The following is a 23,394-nucleotide window of genomic DNA, read 5'->3' as shown; positions in this document are numbered from 1 at the left end:
AAAAAAAAAAAAAAAAAAAAAAAACACCAGGACTAGGATACAAGAGTGGAAAAAGAATGAGGAAAAAGGATGTGATTTTGAGGCCAGACTGGGCTATATAACAATTCAAGGACAGCCTAAATTACACAGTGAGATCTTATCTAAGAAAAGAAAAGTCAACAAAGCAACTTGACAACCAACCAAACTAAACCATCAGGAGTGTGTGTGAGAGTACACCACCCGTGTGTGTGTGTGTGTGTGTGTGTGTGTGTGTGTGTGTGTGTGTTCCACTTGTCTTCTAATTTCTTGTACTCTCTCAAGTAGAATAGAGACACAGGATGACTTTTACTGTGTGTGTGTGTGTGTGTGTGTGTCTGTCTGTCTGTATGTTTGTCTGTCTGTGTGTATGTGTCTGTGTGTGATGTGTGTGTGTATGTTCCACCTGTCTTCTAATTTCTTGTATTTTCTCAAGTGGAATAGAGACACAGGATGACTTTTACTGTGTGTGTGTGTGTGTGTGTGTGTTGTGACTTCTAACGCAAGCGCTCCCGTGTCAGCAGTGTGATTAAACAGAATAGGCTGCCAGGAGGGTAGAAGGCGGTTTCTGATCTAGATGGGGCCTCTCTGGAATGCTTCCTAATCTTTGGTCATCCTTTCCCAGCTCTTCCGCTGACATCTTCCCCTTGTATTTTGGTACTTTTTTATTCTAAAGAACAGCTTAACCTCTGGGTTCCTTCTCACATTCACAGCCTCCCCCAGTAGCCTCGATGCTCCTAGGAGACCAATCACTATCAACTACTTAGAATTTATGTTTCCCCTGCTGTGCTAAGAAATTGTACCCACAAGTCCAGCAGTTCTCCCTAATCTTTATTCTTTTGGAACACTTCCTAATTCATGCCAAACCAGACTGCACAGAGAGGCACTTACTTGGACACCAGAGGCATATCTCAGGCACTGCCTCAGTTACCCATCTCTACATTAACATTTAACTGCTATTCACCATAGATCCTTATCTTTTGTGGTCACATGATGTCTCAGTCCTTCCCAAAATCCCTTATCCCTGAAGAGAGAGATTATTTTTTTCTTTTACATTTGTTTATTTAGGGTGTGTGTGCTTGTGAATGCTATAGCATGCATATGGAGGTCAGAGGACAAGTCTGTCTCCTCTCATCATTGGGTGTTGGAGTTGAACTCAAGTCACCAGGCTTGGCAGCTAACACACTTAGCTGCTAAGCTACTTCACAAGACGAGAGATAGAACTTTAGCTGAAGAGTCATCTTCAACCCCTATGTATAATCGAACATGTAGCATGACCTTTTCTTCCCTCTCTCTTTTCCCTCCCTCCTTTCCTCCTCTTCCTCTTCCTCTCCCTCTCCCTCTTTCTTCGGCAAGGTCTTACTCCTTAGTCCAGTCTGTCTGACTTCAAAACTTCCTATCCTCCTGCCTCTACCTCCTGAATCCTGAGATCACAGACAAGTACAGCTCTTAGGTTGGCTTTTGGTAGACTCTGCTTCCTTTCCAGCTCATTGGAGTATAGCTGGGCCACCACTGTTCTTGTTTTATGCTGGCTCTAGGGCCTTCGTATGCTCAGCATTCCTGTTTTCCAGAGGATCTCTGTGAGTCTCCCAGGCATCGGTCCAGGAGATACGTGAAAACTGTAGAAAACCCCATAAAATCCTTCTCCTTCAGCTTCACCCTCTCCTTTGGCTTAATCTTACAAAAGCACCAATTGTGCACATCTATGAGTAACCACCCTAATTTTATGATGACATACGGTCCCAACACCTTCTTTTGCAATAAATCCCATGCTATGATTGGAGTACCTGCCAGAGGGACTACTGTGTGGGCTTTCTTTACCTCTGATAAAGGCAATTTTTAGTCATAGGGGCCAAACCATCACTCCCACAGTGCGATGGGGAAGAAGAGAGTTCAAATTAGGTCTAGGTGCTACTACACACAAGAAAAGATCTGCCTCATTAATGCATGTCCCTGGGGAAAGCACTGCACATGGTACTATTTACCGGGAACTTGATTCATTAGTAGAAGTTGGAAAGAGCATAGGACACGCTGAGATGCAGTAGCCAGACTAAAGACAGCACTCTCTTTGGAAGTACTTAGTTCTAATTCAGCACTTCCTTACCAGTCACCAGGACCACTCCTGATCTGTCCATCACACACAGTGTTAATGAGGAATGATAGGCTCTTTGCTGACAAGTCTAGCACAAAATTCCAAATGGAAGCATGAAATAACATAGATATTAAAATATGATCACCCTTAACTATTCTGTGGTTTCTTTTTGAGCCGTGTCTATGACTTTAAGCCAGCGGTTCTCAACCTCCCTAATGCCGTGACCCTTTAATCCAGTTCTTCATGTTGTGGTGCCTCCCAACCATAAAATTATTTTGTTGCTATGCCATAACTGTAATTTTGCTGTTGTTAGGACTGGAAATGTAAAGATCTGTGTTTTCCATTGGTCTTAGCCCAGCAGTTCATGTTAGAACCAGAATGAAAAATGGCTTATTTGACTCTCTAAATTTATGACATTAAAAAGGCAAATGCCTTTGCAATGTGTTATGTGCTCCTCTTGTTATGTTTTAAATAACACCCAAGGTGTCCCAAACACTTCTAAAAGCAGTATATATATATGACTGCTGCAATACAGATAAGATTTTAACATAAATAATTAGATTAAACACATGCACCCTGTGGCCCAAACTATAAAGCACTTTGACAGTCAGTCGCCACTCAAGCAAAACCATTTGTATGTTGGAAATGTAGCAAGCATGCAAATTCCATATATTATTCCATTCACAAAGTTTCTAAGATAAAAGACAACACAGGCAGGGAGCTTATATACTTCTCAATGGTGAATATTTAACAGTTTGAAACTCCATGCAAAGTCTTAGATGTTTTCCTTTTGTTTTTCTACCTTAGAAGAGCTTGCATAGAAGAGAATTAAACTTTCTAATACAATTAGAAGGATGGTCTGTGGCTCCATATTCTCCTTGGTAGGAGGACACAGGTGACCTGACTCACAGCAGTGCAGAATATAATGGGCTTAATGAAGGAAGTACAAAGATCTTTCAAACAGCCAGTGTTCAACACCCAGTCCCAAACTACATCAGCTCTCATGCTTCTAAGATGATAACTTCTACAGCTTGTGGTACATTTAACTGTACTCACCAGATGGCCAGTTTTGTAGTCACGCGTGCGTGCACACACACACACACACACACACACAAATGCTAATTAAACAGACAATAGAGGGGGGGCAACCTGCTGAAGTGAGAAAGAACATTATCTTTCAAATGGGCACACTCGGGTTCTGTTCCCAGCCTTCTCTGGCAGCTGCCAGTTACCAGGGCCTTGCCCACATCATTTTCTCATCTGGAGAATGTAGATATACCAACTCCCTCCTTCCAGTGGCTTATGATGTGTCGTGCATTCAATTCTTCCATGTTCTCATTCACAAAAGGCCCTCCGTAAGATGAGAGCTACAAGTAGCATTATTAGTGTTATTAGAGGAGCGCAACAACAATTTTCTGTTTAGTTTCTAGAAGAGGACGGTAGCGGTGTGAACAACTATGTACATTATGTAAGTTAAACTGAAACAAGGACAGGTGAGGATCAGCTGGGGGGATTATAAGTAATTATCACCACATATTAATCAGGGATGTTACATCTCTCTCTTTCTTTTATAATATTCATAGACTAGTCATGCTAGTCTAATCAAATGCTTTTTTTTTTTTAACCGTGGTCTTAAAGCTAAAACATGAATGCTCAACCAGCCTGAAATTTTATGAGAGCTAATTAAAAAAACAAACAAACAAACAAAGTGTAACCATTTATTGGTCTGAGCTGCAACATAATTCCGAAAATGTTATCAGCTTTTTATTGGGATGCTTAAAAATTTTGGACCCTGGGGAAATTGTTCATATATAATTATATATAGGGGTGTAAGGGTGTGTGTGTGTGTGTGTGTGTGTGTGTGTGTGTGTGTGTAAAGCTTAGCTTGTTTAAATGCACAATCAGATTTTTAATGAAAGTTTCATGAGTGACATTTTCTTTTCTTTTCTTTTCTTTTCTTTTCTTTTCTTCTTTTCTTTCTTTTTTTTTGTTTTTTTTGTTTGTTTGTTTGCTTGTTTGTTTGTTTTACAAGACAGGGTTTCTCTGTGTAGCCCTGGCTGTCCTGGAACTCACTTTGTAGACCAGGCTGACCTTGAACTCAGAAATCTCCCTGCCTCTGCCTCCCAAGTGCTGGGGTTAAAGGTGTGCGCCACCACGCCCGGCGACATTTTCTTCATGAGGAAGAGAACATGCAATGCAGAATTACTGTGAAAAGCCTGCAACCTCCCAATTTCCATTCCTTTCATTTTCACTCTGTAAAATACCCAGCATCAAAATGTTGGAAGAGAGCTTCCAGGCCCTTCCTGCCTATAAGTAGAGTTTATATGTTCAACAATAAGCTTAAAGTTTGCTTCATGACAGCTACAGTCGTGTCTAAGGGCTCCAGCTCTGTCACTAGATCACACAAGGATCTTAAGAATAACAAGGGACTGCAGATGTGGAGAGCTCTGACAGCTGGGGAGGAACAAAGGCAGTTTTATTTACAAGTGGTCACTTGAAGGCCAACGGATAGCTTGGTTCTTTTACTTAAATTAAATCACACATTTTAATTAAACTAATAAAATCATATCACTGATATGTAGCTATGAACTAAATCAACATTTGAGACTCGTAAAGTTCAAATATTGATGGAAATGAAATGCCATGTTTGGAGGGGAAGCTGGAGAGAAGACTCAGCAGTTAAGAGCACTGGCTGCTCTTCCAGAGGACCTGGGTTCAAATCCCACTACCCACAGGGGGTAGCTCACAACCATCTGTAACTCTAGTCAGTTTCAGGGTGCATGGCACCCCTCAGGCAGACATAAATGCAGGCAAAATATCAATGTTCATAAAGTTAATCTTTAAAACAGTAAATGTCATGTTTTATTACATAGAATTTGAAGACTAAATATCGATACTGAGGCAACAGAAATAGAAATGCAGACAAAGCCTCAACCGCAAACTTACTATTTTCACTAAATTCATGAGAACAGGGCTGGAGAGAGATGGCTCAGTGGTACGGAGCACCGGTTTCTCTTCCAGAGGTCCTGAGTTCAATTCCCAGCAAGCACAGGGTGGCTCACAACCATCTGTATTGGGATCTGATGCCCTCTCTTGGTATGTCTGAAGACAGTGACAGTGTACTTATATATAATAAATAAATAAATAAATCTTAAAAAAAAGAAAAATTTAAAAGAACAGCAAAGTATACATTGAAGCTTTTTCAACTCATGTTGTAAGTGTTAAAAGAATGTGTGAGAGTCTGTGCCCAAGTCACTTTCTGCTGGAACATAATATGTAGTCAGTATTTGATAAACAGCCACAGACTAAATACCCAATCCTTAAATCTGTGACATACATTACAAGAACACAAATAGGATCATTTCATTTTTTAATTTAGGAAGTTTTAATTAAAATTAAGATTGTGTAAGGCATAAGGAGAGTGAAATATTGTGAATTTGTTATGGAATCACTCATGACTGTGCCATGGGTTCGATTAAGGCTATAGCCAGCAAGTGAAAGTAGATGTCTTGGTACAATACATATGGGGGGCAACAGATGGGAAAAAAGCAACAGGAAGTCATCTGAAGCTCTGGATACTTGCTTAAGACAGATAAAAACCTTCTAAAGATAGGGTTTGGGTTCGGGACATTCCTGGAGAAGGTTGGCAGATTTGGAGAAAGTGGGCCACTGAAACAGAAAATCGATTTACCTAACCAAAGCAAGATGGTGAAGTCAAAAGATGAGCTTCTCAACAAACAAACAAACAAACATATAAACAAATAAATATACATTCTTGGAATGAAGAAAAATAAAAGGTAAATTAACAGGTTTCTTTCATGTAAACTCAATTCTAAAAGAACAAGATGGCTGAGGAGATAGAATGGCCACATTATCAAGCTGAGCTTCCCAATGCTGGTGGAGAGGTACAGAGATGTCAAATTTGAGGTAGTGGATGTGTACATAAATATGTGTGTGTGTGTGTGTGTGTGTGTGTGTGTGCATATGCATATGTGTGTATGTGTGTAGGATGTTTAAAAATAAGCACAAAAGGAAGAACTGTTTATAGCCCCATGAAGCTCACAGTTCTAATTATTTGAAGCATACAGTGAGGTACTCAATCAGGCAGTTGATCAATGGTCTTCAGTCACCTGTAAGCTCAACCAGAGATGCTTCTGTAGTTCACAGATCTCTCTAGGGATCAGTAACGTTACAGGGACATTCAGTTATTATACAATGATCACTTTAACAGCAACACCATGTAGATTTTGTTTTTTTAAGGTTAAGGGGACTCCCCAGCAAATCAGTATGTTAATGTGTCTTTTGAATTGTGGTTCTACTTGTTGACTATCTCATATAGCTTAACCTAATAGAACAGTCTATGACAATGACTTCAGCACAAGGCTTATCTGTGTTACTAACTACAGCCAGCTGAGATAAATAAATTATTGTCACTTGAGCCCTGGAGCTAAAAATAAATCTCGAGGCTATTTATTTAACTGAGGTCTTTTTTTCCACTTATTGGTGATATAAATCATAAATGCGTGAAACCCACTTATAATCTGACTGCCGTGTCAGAGGTTTACATTAGCTACATAAATTTATAAAAGAATTTTATGTGTTCCCAGTAATTTTTTTGTTGGGGGGACTGGGGGGAAAAAAAAAAGACCTTGCAAACATACCTGCAGACACAAAGATTCCTTTCACAATCAACTCATAAAGCGATTTAATGTGGTCTTTAAGAAGGAGTGATCACTATTATAAGAGGGAGATTCTTTTTCTGGAATTTCTTAAAATTCACAGAAATACAATGGAGGGCTCCATTTTTATTTCCAGACTACTATGAAGTGCTGGTATGAAAAGCAGCAGTCAGCCACTCACACAAGCCAGGGCTGGGCATCCTATGCAGATAACTCATGTATTTCCATGTGAGTTTGTTTGCTTACATAATACATCCTGAGTTTCACTGCCTGCCTGATGCTACCTCAGTCTTTGCTTTTATTTCCCTTTCCCGAGCATGATTTTTTTTTCCACATCCAAGAAGTGAGCTGATTTGTTCACTTACAACTGTTAACGGAAAGGATTTCCCTCTGAATTAGCCATAGAGAAGTCTATAAATAGCTATTCTAGAGCCCAAACTAATTTTATTGGGAAGTCTTCTCTAACGACCATATGTATATGAGCATATCAAGTTAGGATTAGGGAAAAATAGAATGTATATTAGATTCAGTTGAAGTGGACTCACATTTCACTAAAGTAAAACTTTTATATTACCTACAACATATTAGTAACAAAGTGAAGAGGAGGTGCTTGGCTGAGAAAGAATTTGATATGTTTAGCCTCGTGGTTTTATCTTCCAGGTGCTTTTTCTAAAAGTCATAAAAGATCTCTAGCATCATTAACTCCTAACCCTTGGCAGCAGCCAAGGCAACGTTTACAGTTCTCAAAAAGGAGGGAGAAAATAGGCCACCAAATCAGACAGCGAGAACTAGCAAGCTTTCATTAAAAACAAAAAACAAACACAAAACAAAACAAAACAAAAACCCACTGCTTTCTTCTCTCCCTTAAAAGTGACTCTTAGATAAATGGCTGTGGCCCACAAGGAGTTACACACACACACACACACACACACACACACACACACTGGATAGAACAGACAGGTTAAGGAGGAAAATCAGGAATGTAAGGGGGCTGCCAGTAATAAGTTTTTCCTGAAAGCTTTAACATCACACCTCATCAGCAATTACTAAGCACTTGAGTTCTATGTCAGTCTTAAAGGGGAAGAAGGAGAAAGAAGCACTTTACCAAACTGCCTCCGTTGTCCTCAGGGAACTTGTAGACCTGGATCTTGGCTTCATTATAATGCTCATTTTGAAGAGGGGGAGACACAAAATGAAAAAGGGAAAGGGAAATGTTCAAGTCTTCTGATCAATACTCATCAGCGGGCTTTCCACAAAGAAGGTTTGGAGGTTTCTCCACTGGCTGGGAAGGCTGCCTCCTGCCTCAGCTCTCAGTGTCGCCGCCGGCAGCAGGCGGGCTTTCCTCTTTCATGCCCAAGCCCCGGGCTCTTCCGAAGGGAGTTCCTTCTCTGCCTGCCTTGCCCACAGAGGAACTGAATTTTGAATCTCTTCTTCATCTGGGTCACAAGGGAAGCCAGCCCAGCGAACCGGTCACTCAATCTCTTTTCTGCAATTCCATAACAACGGACTTAGAGGTTTGTTCCCCTAGGCACTCACTCAGGTAGAGCAAAAGGAAAGTGCCTGGCAGCCTGGTGATACGCAGAGGGCGAGCTGTCAAGGAAGTTTCATTTCAGGGCGATCAACCGCAGGGACAAAGCTCTCTGCAGCGCAAAGGAGTCCGCTGGAGGAGCACAGCTCCGTGGGCTGGGTGGCCCGAGGTACCTGCCAAGCCAATATCCGCTGTGTCCCCTGAGAAGGCTGCTGCGAGTCTTTGTGAATGAGAATTACCATCCAGTCTCACCAGGCAGAAACTATTCCTCAAGGGCTGAATGACGTCTGTGAGAAGGCAGTTCAAAACATCGCAGGGAAGTGAGAAAGGGAGAAAAAAAAAAAAAAAAAAAAAAAAGCGCCCAACCCGGCCTGGTCAATTGCTGACTTACAAAGCAAAGGGGCGGAACTCTGAATCCAGAATGCAGGACAGCAAAGCAGCCACGCAGACAGCAGAGCTCTGGAGACTTTCAAGGCCATGCCCTCCTCTGGAAAAGCAGCTGTCTGTGTTATTCACAAAGGACTCCCTCCCTGAGCACCTTTTTAAGGCACACACCCCTAGCCATTGAACTTTTCTTCTCTATCAAAAATCAAAGAAACTACCTCAAAGTCACTTTTCTCCTGCTACCACGTGGCAACGTGAACAGAGAAGCTAAGGGGACTTGAGGACTCAGCAGAAAGTTATTTCCATTATACAGAAAAAAAAAAAAAAAGTCATGGTTTAAGTTGTGCCTATATGTGAATTGGCCCTTGGAAATTCCACAAAGCATCATGGTAGCAGGCCTCCTTGAATGAGGTGCCACTGGGGTATTTAAGCTAGGAAATCGAATGTAACTTGTTGGGCAAGAGGGTACATGCACTACAGCTGCCTTCTTGCTGTTTTAGGACCCCAATTAAAAAAAATTACACATAAATGTCATTGCTTTGTGTATGGAGACTTAGGCCACTTGGCTCTTAACAGCGCTTCAGAAAGGGACTTTGTGTCACTCCTAATCTTTACTACTTTCCAGACCTGTACTTGCCCTGAGGGTAGCATCTGAAATAATTAGTGGTACAATACCAAGTGGTTATCCCTGACATCGTGTGTGTGTGTGTGTGTGTGTGTGTGTGTGTGTGTGTGTGTGTGTTGTGTAATATATATATATATTTTTTTTATATATATATATTGCAACACTAAACAAATGCAGTAGGTAGCATTTATATATGTTTGTACTTATAAATATATAAAAAAACAATCTAAGAAAAAGAATTTGAGAGGTAATAAGAGGTGACATACAGGTTGGAGAAAGGAAAGGGAAGGGGTGATGTAATTATATTTTAATTAGAATTTTTAAATATTTAAGAAAAAAAATACTCTTCTTTATGGTAGTTTCTCTGTAAGCTGGTTCCAGTTGCTCCTGACAGAAGTAACACTTCCATGCCTTGTCTATCCGTCTGAACATTTACACAAAGGATATATGTTCCTCTGGGTGTGCCGACTTCAATTATGTTGAAGGTGAATTATCAAGCGTAACTAAGCATTCGGAATCTTCAATGACATTAGCCAAGCATTTCTTCGCCAGTCTGACGTGAACTTGGTATTTATTTAGCATTTAGAGACAGGATGCTGGATTGTGGCTGTGACCCACCCAAACAGCTTGGAAAATTGATGTAGAAGGAATGAAGTCGGTGGAGACTGGAGCCTCTGATTACAATAACAGGCCGTTCGCACCTCAGTGGCCATTGGTGATTTTGTCTTCTCTGGGGATTCTCAGACTTCATAAAGTAAATGTCAACAAATTGCTTCCCGAGAGCTTCTCTCCATAAGCCCCCACTTTTCCTGTACTGCCCAGGGACATTCAGGCCTTCTTAGACCTGACCCATCTTTAGAATATTGCTCACACATTAGTATATTTCATGCAGGTTCCCTAAACACATATTTCTATAAATTCCAAAGAAGGCAGTGTGTGTGTGTGTGTGTGTGTGTGTGTGTGTGTGTGTGTGTGTGTGTGTGTAATGGGGGAGTAGGGTGTTTATGGATGGTTTACCCTTATTTATTTTGTGAACTCAAAAGTGATTAAAAGGAGGGAAAACTCCAACCTAAATAAAATTTAAGCAGTTCTGTGTAGAACCCTTTTCCTTGTTTCCAGGTTTACCAAACATCTCCTGGTTGTCACGTAGAAAGATAATGCTGACCAGAAATTTCAGTGTCTGCGTGCAGAGTACTAAGCTCTCCAGGAGTAATCACCCCTGCGCTCCTCTATCCCCAGAGAGGATACTGTCTCCATGAGATAACTTACTTTACTGCCACACCCTTCTTTGTCACACACACAGCAGGAGCACAAGTAACTTACTCACTTACAATTACCCTACCATCCAAAAACCTCTCTCAGAAGGCCCCACCACCCAGCTGCCAGGGGGCCTCTACTAACGCTGAGTTCCAGTCTCATAGGGGCTATTGCACGGCTTCCCCACTCACCCAGAAACAAGTACTAAGCTGGGAATCTGAAAACAGGGAGCAACTACCCAGCTCGGTGGGATGGCACCGTGGAATGGCACGTGGAGGTTGTCAGTACAGAGGAGGGATGGCCCATCTACCCTCAGGCTGCTGTGATTAAAGTCTGTAAATTTTGGTTCTACCTCTAACACTAAAAGGTAGTGACTGACTTAAAATGGAGTGGCACCCTTTTTGTTAAATGCCAGCCCTATCCTAAGGCATGCCACTTTTTATACAAAACACAGTTTAGACATCTGAGCATCTTCTTTGAATCGAGGGGATACAGTCTCCCTGCTTTACGCGAATGTGATAAGTCCAGGTTGGCAAGGGTGGCAAGGGTGCCTGGCCATGGAGAACTGGGTCTTCTGAGGCACACACCTTTGTCTACAGAGTGAGGAGGAGGCAAAGTGGATGAGAAGTTGCCACTGCCTCAGTTTCCCCGATCTACTTGGTTGCATGGTATTCATAGCCTGACTTCAAATTGCTAGTCACTGCCCTTTGATGGATTGCTATGGGCGGGAAAAATTAATAGGTCTCCTTATCTTGTCTATATTTTGTTGAATGCAACCGCCACAATTTCATTCGTTAGAACACTACCTAGTTCCTCCATATTAGGAATGGACCTTTATTAGCTCCTTGATATTTGTATCCTTCCTCACTCTCATCTTTAGAAAGTAAGCTAAATTTAGAAAGCACTTTTATATCTATTCTAAAAATGGTTTGATACGCTGGTTATGTTTTCTCTGAAGTACAATTGAGTATTAATAGCAGGGTATTGCTGCTAAATTACCTAATACCTAGCTCACACAACTATTAGGACCCACAATGCACCGCAACAGCTCTCAAGGGATGCTGTCTGCATTCCAGTGGATTGGCTGTATCTGCCGATATGGTTCCACTCTCCTATCATTCAAGAATGAGTGTAACTGGTGGAGCTGACATTTATCCATAACATGAATTAAATATGAGACATTAACTGACACCAGTTGAGTAAGGTATTAGGAGTGATTTTTAACGCATAATGTAGTTTTTCTCAGATAATCTTACTTTACAGTACCCTGCCTATCATCTAGTCTTCTGCCCTTTCAGTAGACTTCTACTTTCAGATTATAATAGATACTGTCTACTTTCCAAACTGTCAAGGACAGATGTTCTCAGAACCATACTATGGACTAAATATTCAGGCCTGCCCTATGTACTGAACGACAGATGTGCCAAGTCAACTCTTTAGGAAAAATGACTATGGACATCCGTTTTTTACAGTTTCCTGGAATTCTACACTGTGTCTGAACCTTAATGAACAAGTCCCTTTGAACTCTTGCAACATTTCCTTGTTACTGAGAAGTGTCGTGCCATTCTCGTTTGTAGAGGGGGATTTCGAGTTGCTTCCTGGTGTCTCTTTTTAATCTTATTACATTCACTGTACATACGTCTGGATGCAATGCTTTCCTATTGACAAGAGATTCCTAAACTATCAAGATCTTAGGAAGTGCAGAGTACTATATTTCGAAGGCTACTTTTAGACTTCCTGCTATCCTCTCCTCGATGCTCAGTGTATTATACTTCACATGGTTAGGTTTTAGGTGGCATACAGTCTTAATGGCTCATCACATCCCTGCAAGGAAGACACAAGAATAATAGTTTCATGTACAAAACCAGTCAATAATTTGTTTAAAAATTTGAACTCCATTGTATGCCTTTCCTTAAAGCTCTTCTCTTCTTCTCTTCTCTCTCCCCTCCCCTTCCCTCCCCTCCCCCCTCTTCTCCCCCCCCCCCCCCTGAATATATGTGCCTATTTTGGCATTGTCCTATTTTTCCAGAGAAGGATCTACACTTGCTTATAAATGTTTCTGGTGTGGGAGGATGTGGATCTGAAGGTACCAGTGATGTATCTGAGGACAACCATTTTTGCTCCTGTTTGCATGGCTACCTTGCTTCCTTGGCCTAGTATTCTTGAACGCACCGTCTCTGAAATGGGAAGTGATGTAAATCACCATGCTGAGAAAGGCTATAGGTAAATGCATAGTCTACCCACATTCATGTATCCCCTATTTTTAGAGGTGAGAGAGAGAGAGAGAGAGAGAGAGAGAGAGAGATCTTCCAAGACTCATTTGCAGCATTGGGAGCAGCTCAGCCTTCTGCATTGTGGTCCCCCTTTATTTGGTTATGTCATTGGCCATTTTCCATGCACAGATGTATATATTTTGACTAGGATTACAGACATCTCCCAGCTTTCTCAAATACAAATGGTCCTTTTGTCGCTGTTGTTGTTTTGTTTTGTTTTGTTTTTCCACTGGGGACAATGATTATTATTTCGATTACCTTTTTTAGGGCAAAATTAGAGAGCACAATCTATTTTACACTGTAAAAAGTTAGAAATCCACAAGCTTCCCTTTAAAAGGAAGTCATGGCTATGTCTCCGGGAGCTGCTATACGTTACACTCGTCTTTATCATACAACCATAGCTTGATCCCCAGTATCTTGCAACGGCAAGCTTTGAAAAGGTTTTACTTTTATTATCGTTAAGTCCTCCATGTGGTGTATGCATTTGCACATGGGTTCGTGCAGGAGAGTGCTGGTGCGGGTGGAGGTCAGAGGTGTGGGATCCCCTGGGAGCTAGAGTTACAGATGGTTGTGAGCTGCCTGATGTGGGGTGCTAGGAACTGAAGATAGATCCCTGGGAAGAGGAACTGAAGATTTATCCTCGGGAAGAATAACAAGTGCTCTTAACAAGTGCTCTGGGCCATCTTTCAAGCTTCTGAATACTAATTTTTTTTTAAAACTATTTACAGTTTAACTTTTTCTTTGTACATTATGTAGCCAACTTCACTATCTAGCTGCAGAAATCCCTTCGCTAATTGAATACTTGTGCTCACTAAACAGTAGTTTCTAGGGCCTCTCCTCGTAGGCCCTGGCAACTGTCACCCCTCTTTCTGTTTCTATGAACTTCACTAATAAGTATTATAAAGGGAATAATAAGCCCTAAGTTCTAGTGGTAGACTGCTGAGCCTCGCATGGCTGTGAAACAGGGCCCCGGTGTGGTTTGTGGTGTGTGGTGTGTAGTGTGTGGCGTGTGTTGATGACTGCTGTGGGAGTAAGGCTTGTTTGTATAAGAATGTACATATTTTACATTCCTTCGAGGAATATCCTCCCTGTTAATAACTCCATGATAATCTTAGACAGCATGAGTCCAGGAGGCAAAGGTCTGGCTAATGTCTCAGTGAAATGGTAAATGCTGCGTCCTTCGGGACAGCCCTTAAGGCTATGGAAAGAACCCTAAAAACATGTTAGAAAATACATAATTTCTCAACTATGCAAAAATATAAGGATGTAATATGAATTATGAGGGATATAAAGGAACAGAGGTAGCTAAGTTGTAATCTGGCTTGTCAGAAAGATATAAAGACAGGCAGATCCAAAGGCAGGCAGATTCCTGAGTTCAAGGTCAGCCTGGGAGACTACAAGGTTACGCCCAGGTGTGGTGGAAATGGTAATTTCAGGGTCTGTGCTTAAAGCAAAGGCAGACAGATCTCTGAATTCTTTTGCAATGTTAAGAAAAATGTATGCTTGCTGTCTCCAGAGAATCAAAGGGCTGGGGTCAAAGAATGCTGATTCATAAGATAATCAAAAGGAAAAATTTTTTCCTCCCCCCCCCCCACCCCCCAGGAGTAAATGACTGATTGGTATGTAAAATAAAAGTCTGGGCCTGTGTTCTGCAGGAGATAAGTTATATAGAGAACTTTTTAGGATAAGGAAAGAATGGCTTGGAGAACTGCCACACACACAAGCAAGCAGGACAGGGATAGAGAGATATCTTAGAATAGCAAACCAGAAGAATATAGACAGAGAAGTCTCTAGAGAGAAAACAGAACACAGAGAGAAGCAGGATGGAAAGGCTCTGTCAAACAGAACACAGGTCGTCGGATTGGAGCCATGATTTGACTTCAAGTTGTTCTTTTCCCTGCTCCCAGACACCCCTCCTTCAGAACCTCACTCTAAGCTGAGGCTGGACCTTAGGAGTAGACTTGGGATCTCCACTTAAATTCTCTCTGGATGGCTATCTCCGGCAGAGCACAGGTCTTTTATTTTACAGATAGATCCAGTCAGCTTTCACTAGTTCCCTACCAATTATCTGATTGACTTTGAGGATGAAACGTCTTTGTCTTGACCAATACTTGGTATTTTAAGATGTGCTACCCTTCTCTGCTCTTGTTTAAATACATGCATTCTAATCAAACTGTAACTTCACCCATTCTGAAGCCCCAGTGGTCTTCTCTGTTTAATCAAGTGATTCCTAATTCCTGATACCAATCCCCAAATATAACATATATTAGGTAGAATATATTATATATAATATACATTTATATTATATATATATTATATATAATATACATTTATATTTATATATATATATTTGTGTTTAGGTTACAGGTAACAATCAATAATGGGGCCCTTCTTTTTGAGCACTGTGAGAAAATTTGTGGTTTTTATTAAAACAGGGTTTGAAAATAACCTGTCAAAACTGTTCAAAAGGGCCAGGCGGTGGTGGCCCACACCTTTAATCCCAGCACTTGGGAGGCAGAGGCAGAGGCAGGCAGATTTCTGAGTTCGAGGCCAGCCTGGTCTACAAAGTGAGTTCCAGGACAGCCAGGGATACACAGAGAAACCCTGTCTTGAAAAAAAACCAAACTAAACCAAACCAAACCAAACCAAAACTGTTCAAAGAAGTTTTTGTTTTGTTTTTTTTATTATTTTTTTAGTATAGAATAGAGTTTATTTAGGGCATGGGGAGGGGACTTAAGAGGGTAACAGAGGCAGACAAAGGCAGAGAGAAGGAGAAAGTAAAGAAGTAGGGGCTGGCCATGGCCACATGGAGAGAGGAAGAAGGGAATGTGGAGCAAGGGGGCAAGAGCTCAAAGAAGTTTTAATGATAATGCCACCCCTCAAATAATAAGTAATGGAAAAACTCAGACACCAAACTTCCTTCAAAGCTCTGTATTTCCTTTTTTGGATGACATCCCCCTGCACATGCTAAGAGGAATGGCACATTAGGATGGCCAACTCATCCTTTGCCACACATTACAAATGAGTTTTCTCTGACATAAAACATCTGTTCTTTGAGATAATGCTTTAGCAATTAGAAAATGTCTGAAGGATCAGGTAAGAAAGAAGACACGGAGTCAGGCTGTCTGGGTCTAATGTCAAACTCTCCTGCTCACTGGTTGGTTATCTCAAAAACTGTTTAACTTTCTCTCCATCTCTGCTGCCTCAGCTATGAAGTGGAGATAAAATAGACTTTCATGAGGATTAGGAAACACAGACAACTTTAGCACGCAGCAGGATATATACTAAGGACTCAGTTGAATAATATTTGGTATTAAAAATGTGTTTGAAAAGAAAAACCAATGTGATTTGGAGGAAAGCAGATTGAAAACTTAAAGAAAGCAATGGTATTTCACACAAACACTGGATTAAGAGTTGAGTTAAAAATCATTATCCTGGGCTGGTGAGATGGCTCAGTGGGTAAGAGTACCCACCCGACTGCTCTTCCAAAGGTCTGAAGTTCAAATCCCAGCAACCACATGGTGTCTCACAATCATCTGTAATGAGATCTAACTCCCTCTTCTGGATTGTCTGAAGACAGCTACAGTGTACTTATATATAATAAAAATAAATAAATCTAAAAAAAAAAAAGATATTTAAAAAAAATCATTATCTTACGTTTTCATCCTAGTTTATATCCAAACTTCCTTGGTTACCTTTATAGAACCAATCAGGGGTAGTTGTCCTGTTTTCCCTTCTTCATCAGAAGTTTATTTCTAAAATTGGGTTATCTTTCAAAGACATAAACTATAATAATGTATTCAATTTTCTGATAAAAAAAAAGTGCACTATTTCTTACAGAGTAACTCCCACCCCCGTTTGTGGGTGTGGCCACCATCATTCAGCCTCACACCTGGTATTAGTTTTGAATGAATGTTCCTGGAAAGTAGCCACCCACCTCTCTGTTAAAAGATTCTGTCAGGCTGATGCACAAGCTGTCCCCTCCACCACAATTCCTTTCAGAGGTGTGTTTGCCCTTCCCTGACAGGGTTAGCCTTCTGGCTTTTGACCCTATTATTCCTCAGGAATTTACTTTGGATTCTCCTCCCCTACATATCTGTACAACACTCCCTTCAGTGTGCTTATCCACTCCGGAATCACTAAGTTTATCTTCATTTGCCCTAGCTACTCGTAAACTAAGGCACTAGTTATTGTTAATAGTTATCTGTCCTGGGAAGACACTTGGGTGGCCACAGCGATGGGAGTTCCCTGAAAGCAGATATTCAGAGTAACTACGGAAGAATCTGGTTTACTTGCAAACAGAAGGAACCCTGGGTGGACACTCCTTTTACATATTTCCTCACCCCTTTGGTAGGACTCGCTTCATGGCTGGCATCAAGCTTCTGGAGATGGATATTGTTATTATCGTCCTCTCATAAACCTCTCTTCCTAAAAGTTACGTCAGCACCTCTCCCCAGCCCCCAAAGAGAACAGAGATCCTACTACATTCTTAAGATAGAAAGTATCCACTTGAAACCAAGGAACAAGTAGGGCAGGGTCTGAAAGACCTGTAGTTACTCGACAGATGTCAATCATTGTCTCTCCGAAGAAAGGAAAGATTCTTTCCTCCGCATTCAGCAGAGATAGCCTTGAGTCCAGGGAAAGCCATTCACTGAAGACTGCAATGGGGACTTTTTGAAAGCTCAACTCTAAGAAATGACTTTTCCAGGAAGTTCTTCCCCACAGCTTGGGAGGATGATGAGGAAGGTGCAAAGTGCCTGTGGGCAAGTCTACCCTAATCAGTCACCTATTCACTCAAGGATGAGAAGTCTGTCTCCCAGGTGGGAAGCCCCCACCAGTTCTCTCCCGCTCCTACTTAGAGCCACTAATCAGGAAGTGTTCTTCATGAATTAGCATGTGGGTGTGTTTCTAGCAACTTCCAGAGAGAACATTGTCGACATGCTCATCAAATAAGGGACTTCCTCCAGAGAGTTGAATGGAAAACCAGGACAGAAGGTGAGCCTTGTCATTCTAGAGAGAGAACCAAAGGACACGGGAGGACTCCATTTGTCCTGTGCTCACCAGACTCAGGGAAAGATGCTGGCTAGGTTCAACCTCTCATTTAACATTTCAGACTTGTGAGTTCAGCACTAGTATTTTTCTTCTTCCAAATCATTGAGACAGCTGAGGTCTAGACAGTGTTCTAAGGCATGGTCAAGGTCTTCAGTTGAAAGGTAGACTCCGTTACCAAGGCCATGTGCTACTTGAGAAAATCTCAGGCTTCAAGATGAATACACAAATACCATACCATGCAGAAGCCTCTCAACAGAAACCTAAATCTAAGTTTGCAATTCTTAATTTTACTCAAGGTAGCTCACAATTTTCAAAGTGGTTCAAGAAATAGCACACCACCTGGAAATACTGAATATAGAAAGGAAATTAAGCGAGTCTTAGATAAAAATGGTTGGCTAGATAAAGTTAGGATCCCTGCCCTAGTTTTCTTGGGTGTCTTTAATATTGAAATCATTAAAAAAATAATTATTTCCATTACAGAAGTTGAATCTTCCAAGATGTGTCATACCACACACACACACACACACACATATATGTATATATATGAAAATGTACTATTCAGTAGCAACTTTTAAAAAAGGGATGTTTTCTTTTACTACATTGATTATTCTCTTAAAATGACTAACCTTCCATTCTCTTTCTAAGTCCATGGGTCTAACAGTGTTTGCAGTTTACTTATTTGTTTGTTTATTTGTTCAGAAAGCTTTGGAAAGCAGGCTGGGAAAGCCAATGTAGATACTGTTTAACCTGACCTGGTCTATCAGTCTGTGCTCTTCTGGGGAGAAAGATAGACTATTCATTCCAAGTGTTCAGTGGACTCTAAAAAAAAAAAAAAAACCACAAACAACGCAGAGCAGAGATCCTCAGACAAATGGCTCTGGTGTGTCAGCTGGGTTCTGAGAGAAGCTGCTCTCTCTGGTATGTCTGCAGGAAAGCTGGAGCTCAAACATGGGACTTGGCAAAAGTTTCCTCCTGGAAAACTAAAAGAAGAAATGAAGCCAAATGCTATTTTCAGGGCAGAATGTTATTCCATATGGAGACCATGCACAAAGGCACCCTCCCACCCAGCCTGTGGAATTCAAAGCTCTTTTTTAGCTGACATTTCTGCAGTGAGTCGGGGTTGCTCCGGGATCGAAACTACTTCCTCTCTGGACTCTCGGGCTTCTCAGAGGACGGCTCATTAACCTTTTTCGAAAGGAACACCTTAGAGTCAGTGCAAATTATTACCAAAGTGCAGCAATTTAAAAGACATAAAATACCAGCTTTTTAAAATTGCAGTTTACAAATGAGGAGCTCTCGTTTTGGTACCTCCTTAAGCTCCATACATATTGTTCCCCATAGATTAACATAGGCTCATTTTCCCTAATATACATTGGTTTTGCTCTAAGGAAAAAAAAAAAAACAATCTGGAAAGAGGTCGTTTAATTTGACTTTAAATGCTGTGGCTATCACTGAATAGATATGACTAAGGGAAGAGCCCTGGCTCCTTTTCAGTCTTCTGGAATTTCTGGGAATATTTATGAGATGAAAAATCATCAGCCCACAGGTTTTTTTATTTGAAAGAAATCATAACGTTTTTTTTATGAATCCCCACTTTAAACTATTGACATTGGCCGAGTGTTAAGATTTGAGCACTTAATAAAAGTTTCATGTCAGTTCTGTGGTTTTGTTTTTACAAGGTTTTTGGAGTTGCTGAATTTGTTTGTTGTTTGTTTGTTTGTTTTGTTTTCAACAACAGGCCAATGGAAAGATCATGAGAGGCAGGCAACTGAGATCCATGGCAGGCACTGAGTCCTGCAAGGTTCAGGAAGAGTGGGTAGGGAAGGCAGTTCTAGTGGGAGGCGATTCGTGGATGGCTTGTGGACGGCCACATTTGGACTGCTTCTAGGTAGTGCTTCCTGTGGTTGCTACTTTTGAGAGTTAAAAGATGTTGTCCTTAAGTTTTTAATTTGTTTGTTTGTTTGCTTGCTTGCTTGTCTATATGTTATTCTGAAGCCTAAACTCTCCTCAAACTTAGGGCAATCCTGCGACCTCAGCCAAAAACCTACTGGGATCACAATCATGAATTCCTATAACCAGCAACTGTGACCCTTTCTACCCTCCCTCCCTCCCTCCCTCCCTCCCTCCCCACCCCCCCCCCTGCTTCACTCTCTCTTCCTGTTTCTCATGATTGAACACATGAGATTTTAAAGATAGAAGTATCAAGCACCCACAGTTGGGCTATTGATCAGACAAATAGAAGAGTTTTAAGTCAATCCTCCTCTAAAATATTGATCAGTCGACTTGTGACCTAAGAGTCCAAGAAACCTGAATGTGGTGGGTGGTCTTGCAGGCTGAGCTTAGGAAGGAACCAGCATAGCAAGATCACCATCCCTCATCCCTCTCACGGATGCAGGTCTGAACTCGGGCTATGTTCCCACTGCATTAAGAGGAAAGGAAAGATAAAGAAAAAGTGGCACAAAGCAAACAAGCTGTCAGAGCTTAGGGTTCGCTCCCATTCTCCTCAGGTGCCTAAGGGATACTGCCAATAGTTTTCTTTGTAATGAATGTTGTTTTTCTGAAGACAAAGGGAACATATTGTTTTGTGAATGACACAAGATATTCAATAAAAGTTGGGACAGCTCATGTTTTCTCTCTTTCTCTCTCTTCTGTTGCTGTTTTTCTTAACAAATCAACTCCATAATGGAAATACTGTGGCCTCGGTGACGCAAATGAGTTCTTGTCTTTCTGTAAAAGGGCTGGGCACAGCACAGGTAGACTGTGAGGTCAGATTTCAATGCCTGACTGGCTCTCTTTACTCAATGGAAATCACACACCACTGAGGGCACTTTGTCTGTAGGGTCATTGGTGCATTCCACTGGGTGACTGTGAGTCAATTTAGTAATGAGCTCAGCAGGACCCCACGAAAGGTCACCATAGGGCTCTGCTTACCATGCCAGAGGTTTATACCTGCAAGCAGCCTGCCTTTGACGTGAGATATCATTTCTGAGCGCACTAATGCTCAGGTTGTTCTTGACATGTCTGTCAAAGAGAGAAGGAAAGAAGGAAGGAAATAGGAAAGACTTGATTGAGTTTAATTCACTCCACAGAGCATTGTGGTCCTTGAATAATTAAATTTACTTGTGGACACTTAGTATTGATCTTGGATTCTAAAAGTGAGGGGAGGTCTAAGCAGAAACTGTTTGGGGGTGCAAACAGTTCCACTTGGGGAAAGAAAAGTCATGGGTGGCTTGTGTAAGGAAGCATTTATAAGGTTCACTCACGTTTCACAGTCTTCGTGTGCATCACCAACATGAGCCACAATGTAAGTGGTGCTTTGGGAATCGTAAGAACTGCTCATGTTCTCAAATTGGTGAGACAATGTGACTCTTTTGTTTGTTTGTTTGTTTTTTGTTTTTCAACAATGTGACTCTTAGATTTCAATTTTAAATAAACACACATCTCAAGTGAAATGACTGGGTCTAACACTCCTAGCACGACCAAAAGACCAACAAAGCACTGTTAGATAACAGTTATGAACACTTTGGGGATATACTACCAAAGTCAAAACTACCTACTTGCCTCTTACCCCAGCCAATAATTAGTCTCTGGGCCTCAGTCTCGTCAGTTTTAACATCTGTGAAGCTAGGGTGTTTGAGAATCAAATAAGATAACACAGGTAAAATACCTGGAAAAAAAGAGTAGACACAGATGAAGCCTTCAGGTGGAGCTGGTGAAATGAGCCAACTCAAGCCAGATCAGAATATAGCAGTACATGTTTATTAGGAAGATGCTTTCGGGGAGAGTTCATTGGCCCCAAGGATTGAGGCCAGGGGAGTAGGCATGAGGAGAGAGGGGGAAGAGAAAGAGAGAAAGGGCAGAGTGCATGCAGGCAGAGTAGAACGAAGGAGGAGGAGGAGAGGGAGGAGGAGGAGGAAGACAAAGAGGACAAGGAGGAGGAGGAGAAGATGGAGGAGGTGAAGGAGGAGGTGGAGGAGGAGGAAAAGACCAAAATAAGAGCTGAAAAATTCAGAGTTGGGGACAGGGTATACCAGGTAGGGACTGAGGGATGCTGGGAGAACCTGGAGGCCAGGTCTGCTTTGATATGTAAAATACGGACCTTAGCCCCTTGTCCTGGGGTCTGAAGCCAAACCAGACCTGGGGCTTCTATTAATAGTGTGATTGAAGTTCCATCTTCTAGATGCACCCTGGTCTAGTTATATCACTGATGGCTACTCTATAACCCAGGGCATTTTAGATATTAATAGAAAATGACAAAAACTTTTAAGAAACGTTGATCATTTATCAAAAGCTACAAAATTGAATATAGCCAGTTTCTAAGCACTCTGCTTTCAGGTGGCACTAAAACTCAAAGAGGCACAGAGTAATGCCAAGAGTCCCACGCCCACCCCTGTGTCACGTGATCAGTTCTTCACCAAGAGCTACTCTGCAAGACGGTTACCCAATTTATCTTCTTACAACTGGATGACGAATGCATTTAATAACCTTCAGTTTTACTCCGACAAAGGAGTATGTATCACTCAGCTTCTCAGCTCAGAGGGACAGGGAAAACACAAGGGAATCTGCAGTAAATGAGAGCTCTGTGGGGTGTCGGGTGTCAGCCCACAACAAACTGTGAAGTCACAGACATCACCTTCTTTATCTAGAACTGCTTAGATAGGCATTTGATAGATATGTTCTCATCCACCCTACCAACCCCCACCCCACCAATTTTAAGGTATCCCAGCATCTCCCATATACCCAGGCTGCCTATGGCCCTACTAGACAATGGGTAACACATGGTAGCATAAACTAGAACGCTCCAGGCTACTGGTTGTAAAGTTAAGAACTATTTGAGGCTGGTGAGATGGCTCAGCGGGAAAGAGCACTGACTGCTCTTCTGAAGGTCCTGAGTTCAAATCCCAGCAACCACATGGTGATTCACAACCACCTGTAATGAGATCTCACTCCCTCTTCTGGTGTGTCTGAAGACAGCAACAGTGTATTTATTTATAATAATAAACAAATCCTTGGGCCTGAGGGAGTGTTTGAGCGGAGTGAGCAGAGATCCTAAGTTCAATTCCCAACAACTACATGAAGGCTCACAACCATCTGTACAGCTACAGTGTACTCATATACATTAAATAAATAAATAAATGAATGAATGAATAAATAAATAAATAAATAAATAATAAATCTTTTAAACAAACAAACAAATAAACAAAAGAACCATTTGATTCAGTTTCAAATAACCTTCTCTGAGTTTTCTGGCCTTATACTAGCCCCTCAGAAATTCAGCAAACATCATGTCCTCCATATAATGCCTTCTGTGTGTGTGTGTGTGTGTGTGTGTGTGTGTGTGTGTGTATGTGTGTGTGTGTTGTTTTTGAGACAGGATTTCTCAGTGTAATAGCCCTGGCTTTCCTTGAACTCACTTTGTAGACCAGAAGTGCCTCAAACTCACAGATACCTGCCTGCCTCTGCCTCCTAAGTTCTGCGATTACAGGCAT

At 41.4% G+C, this 23,394-nt stretch overlaps 1 protein-coding gene across 8 annotated transcripts in view; it reads right to left on the bottom strand.

Annotated features, from left to right (window-relative positions):
* The window catches only part of Pde4d (phosphodiesterase 4D), a 1,431,689-nt gene that overhangs the window by 248,550 nt on the left and 1,159,745 nt on the right, over nt 1-23,394 (bottom strand). The window contains exon 1 of one of the 8 annotated variants that reach the window (XM_029468217.1): nt 7,892-8,624. The exons of the other annotated variants lie outside the window; for them this stretch is intronic. Within the exon in view, the coding sequence (XP_029324077.1) occupies nt 7,892-7,956 (65 nt within the window). The 5' untranslated portion in view covers nt 7,957-8,624. Of the gene's footprint in view, nt 1-7,891; nt 8,625-23,394 lie in introns of those variants that run through there. 8 annotated transcript variants of the gene reach the window in all.

This window comes from Mus caroli, chromosome 13, assembly GCF_900094665.2.
Source record: "Mus caroli chromosome 13, CAROLI_EIJ_v1.1, whole genome shotgun sequence".
Classification (NCBI taxonomy): domain Eukaryota; kingdom Metazoa; phylum Chordata; class Mammalia; order Rodentia; family Muridae; genus Mus; species Mus caroli.
The sequence above is the reverse complement of the archived record's forward strand: the minus strand, read 5'-3'. Positions and strand labels throughout refer to the sequence as shown.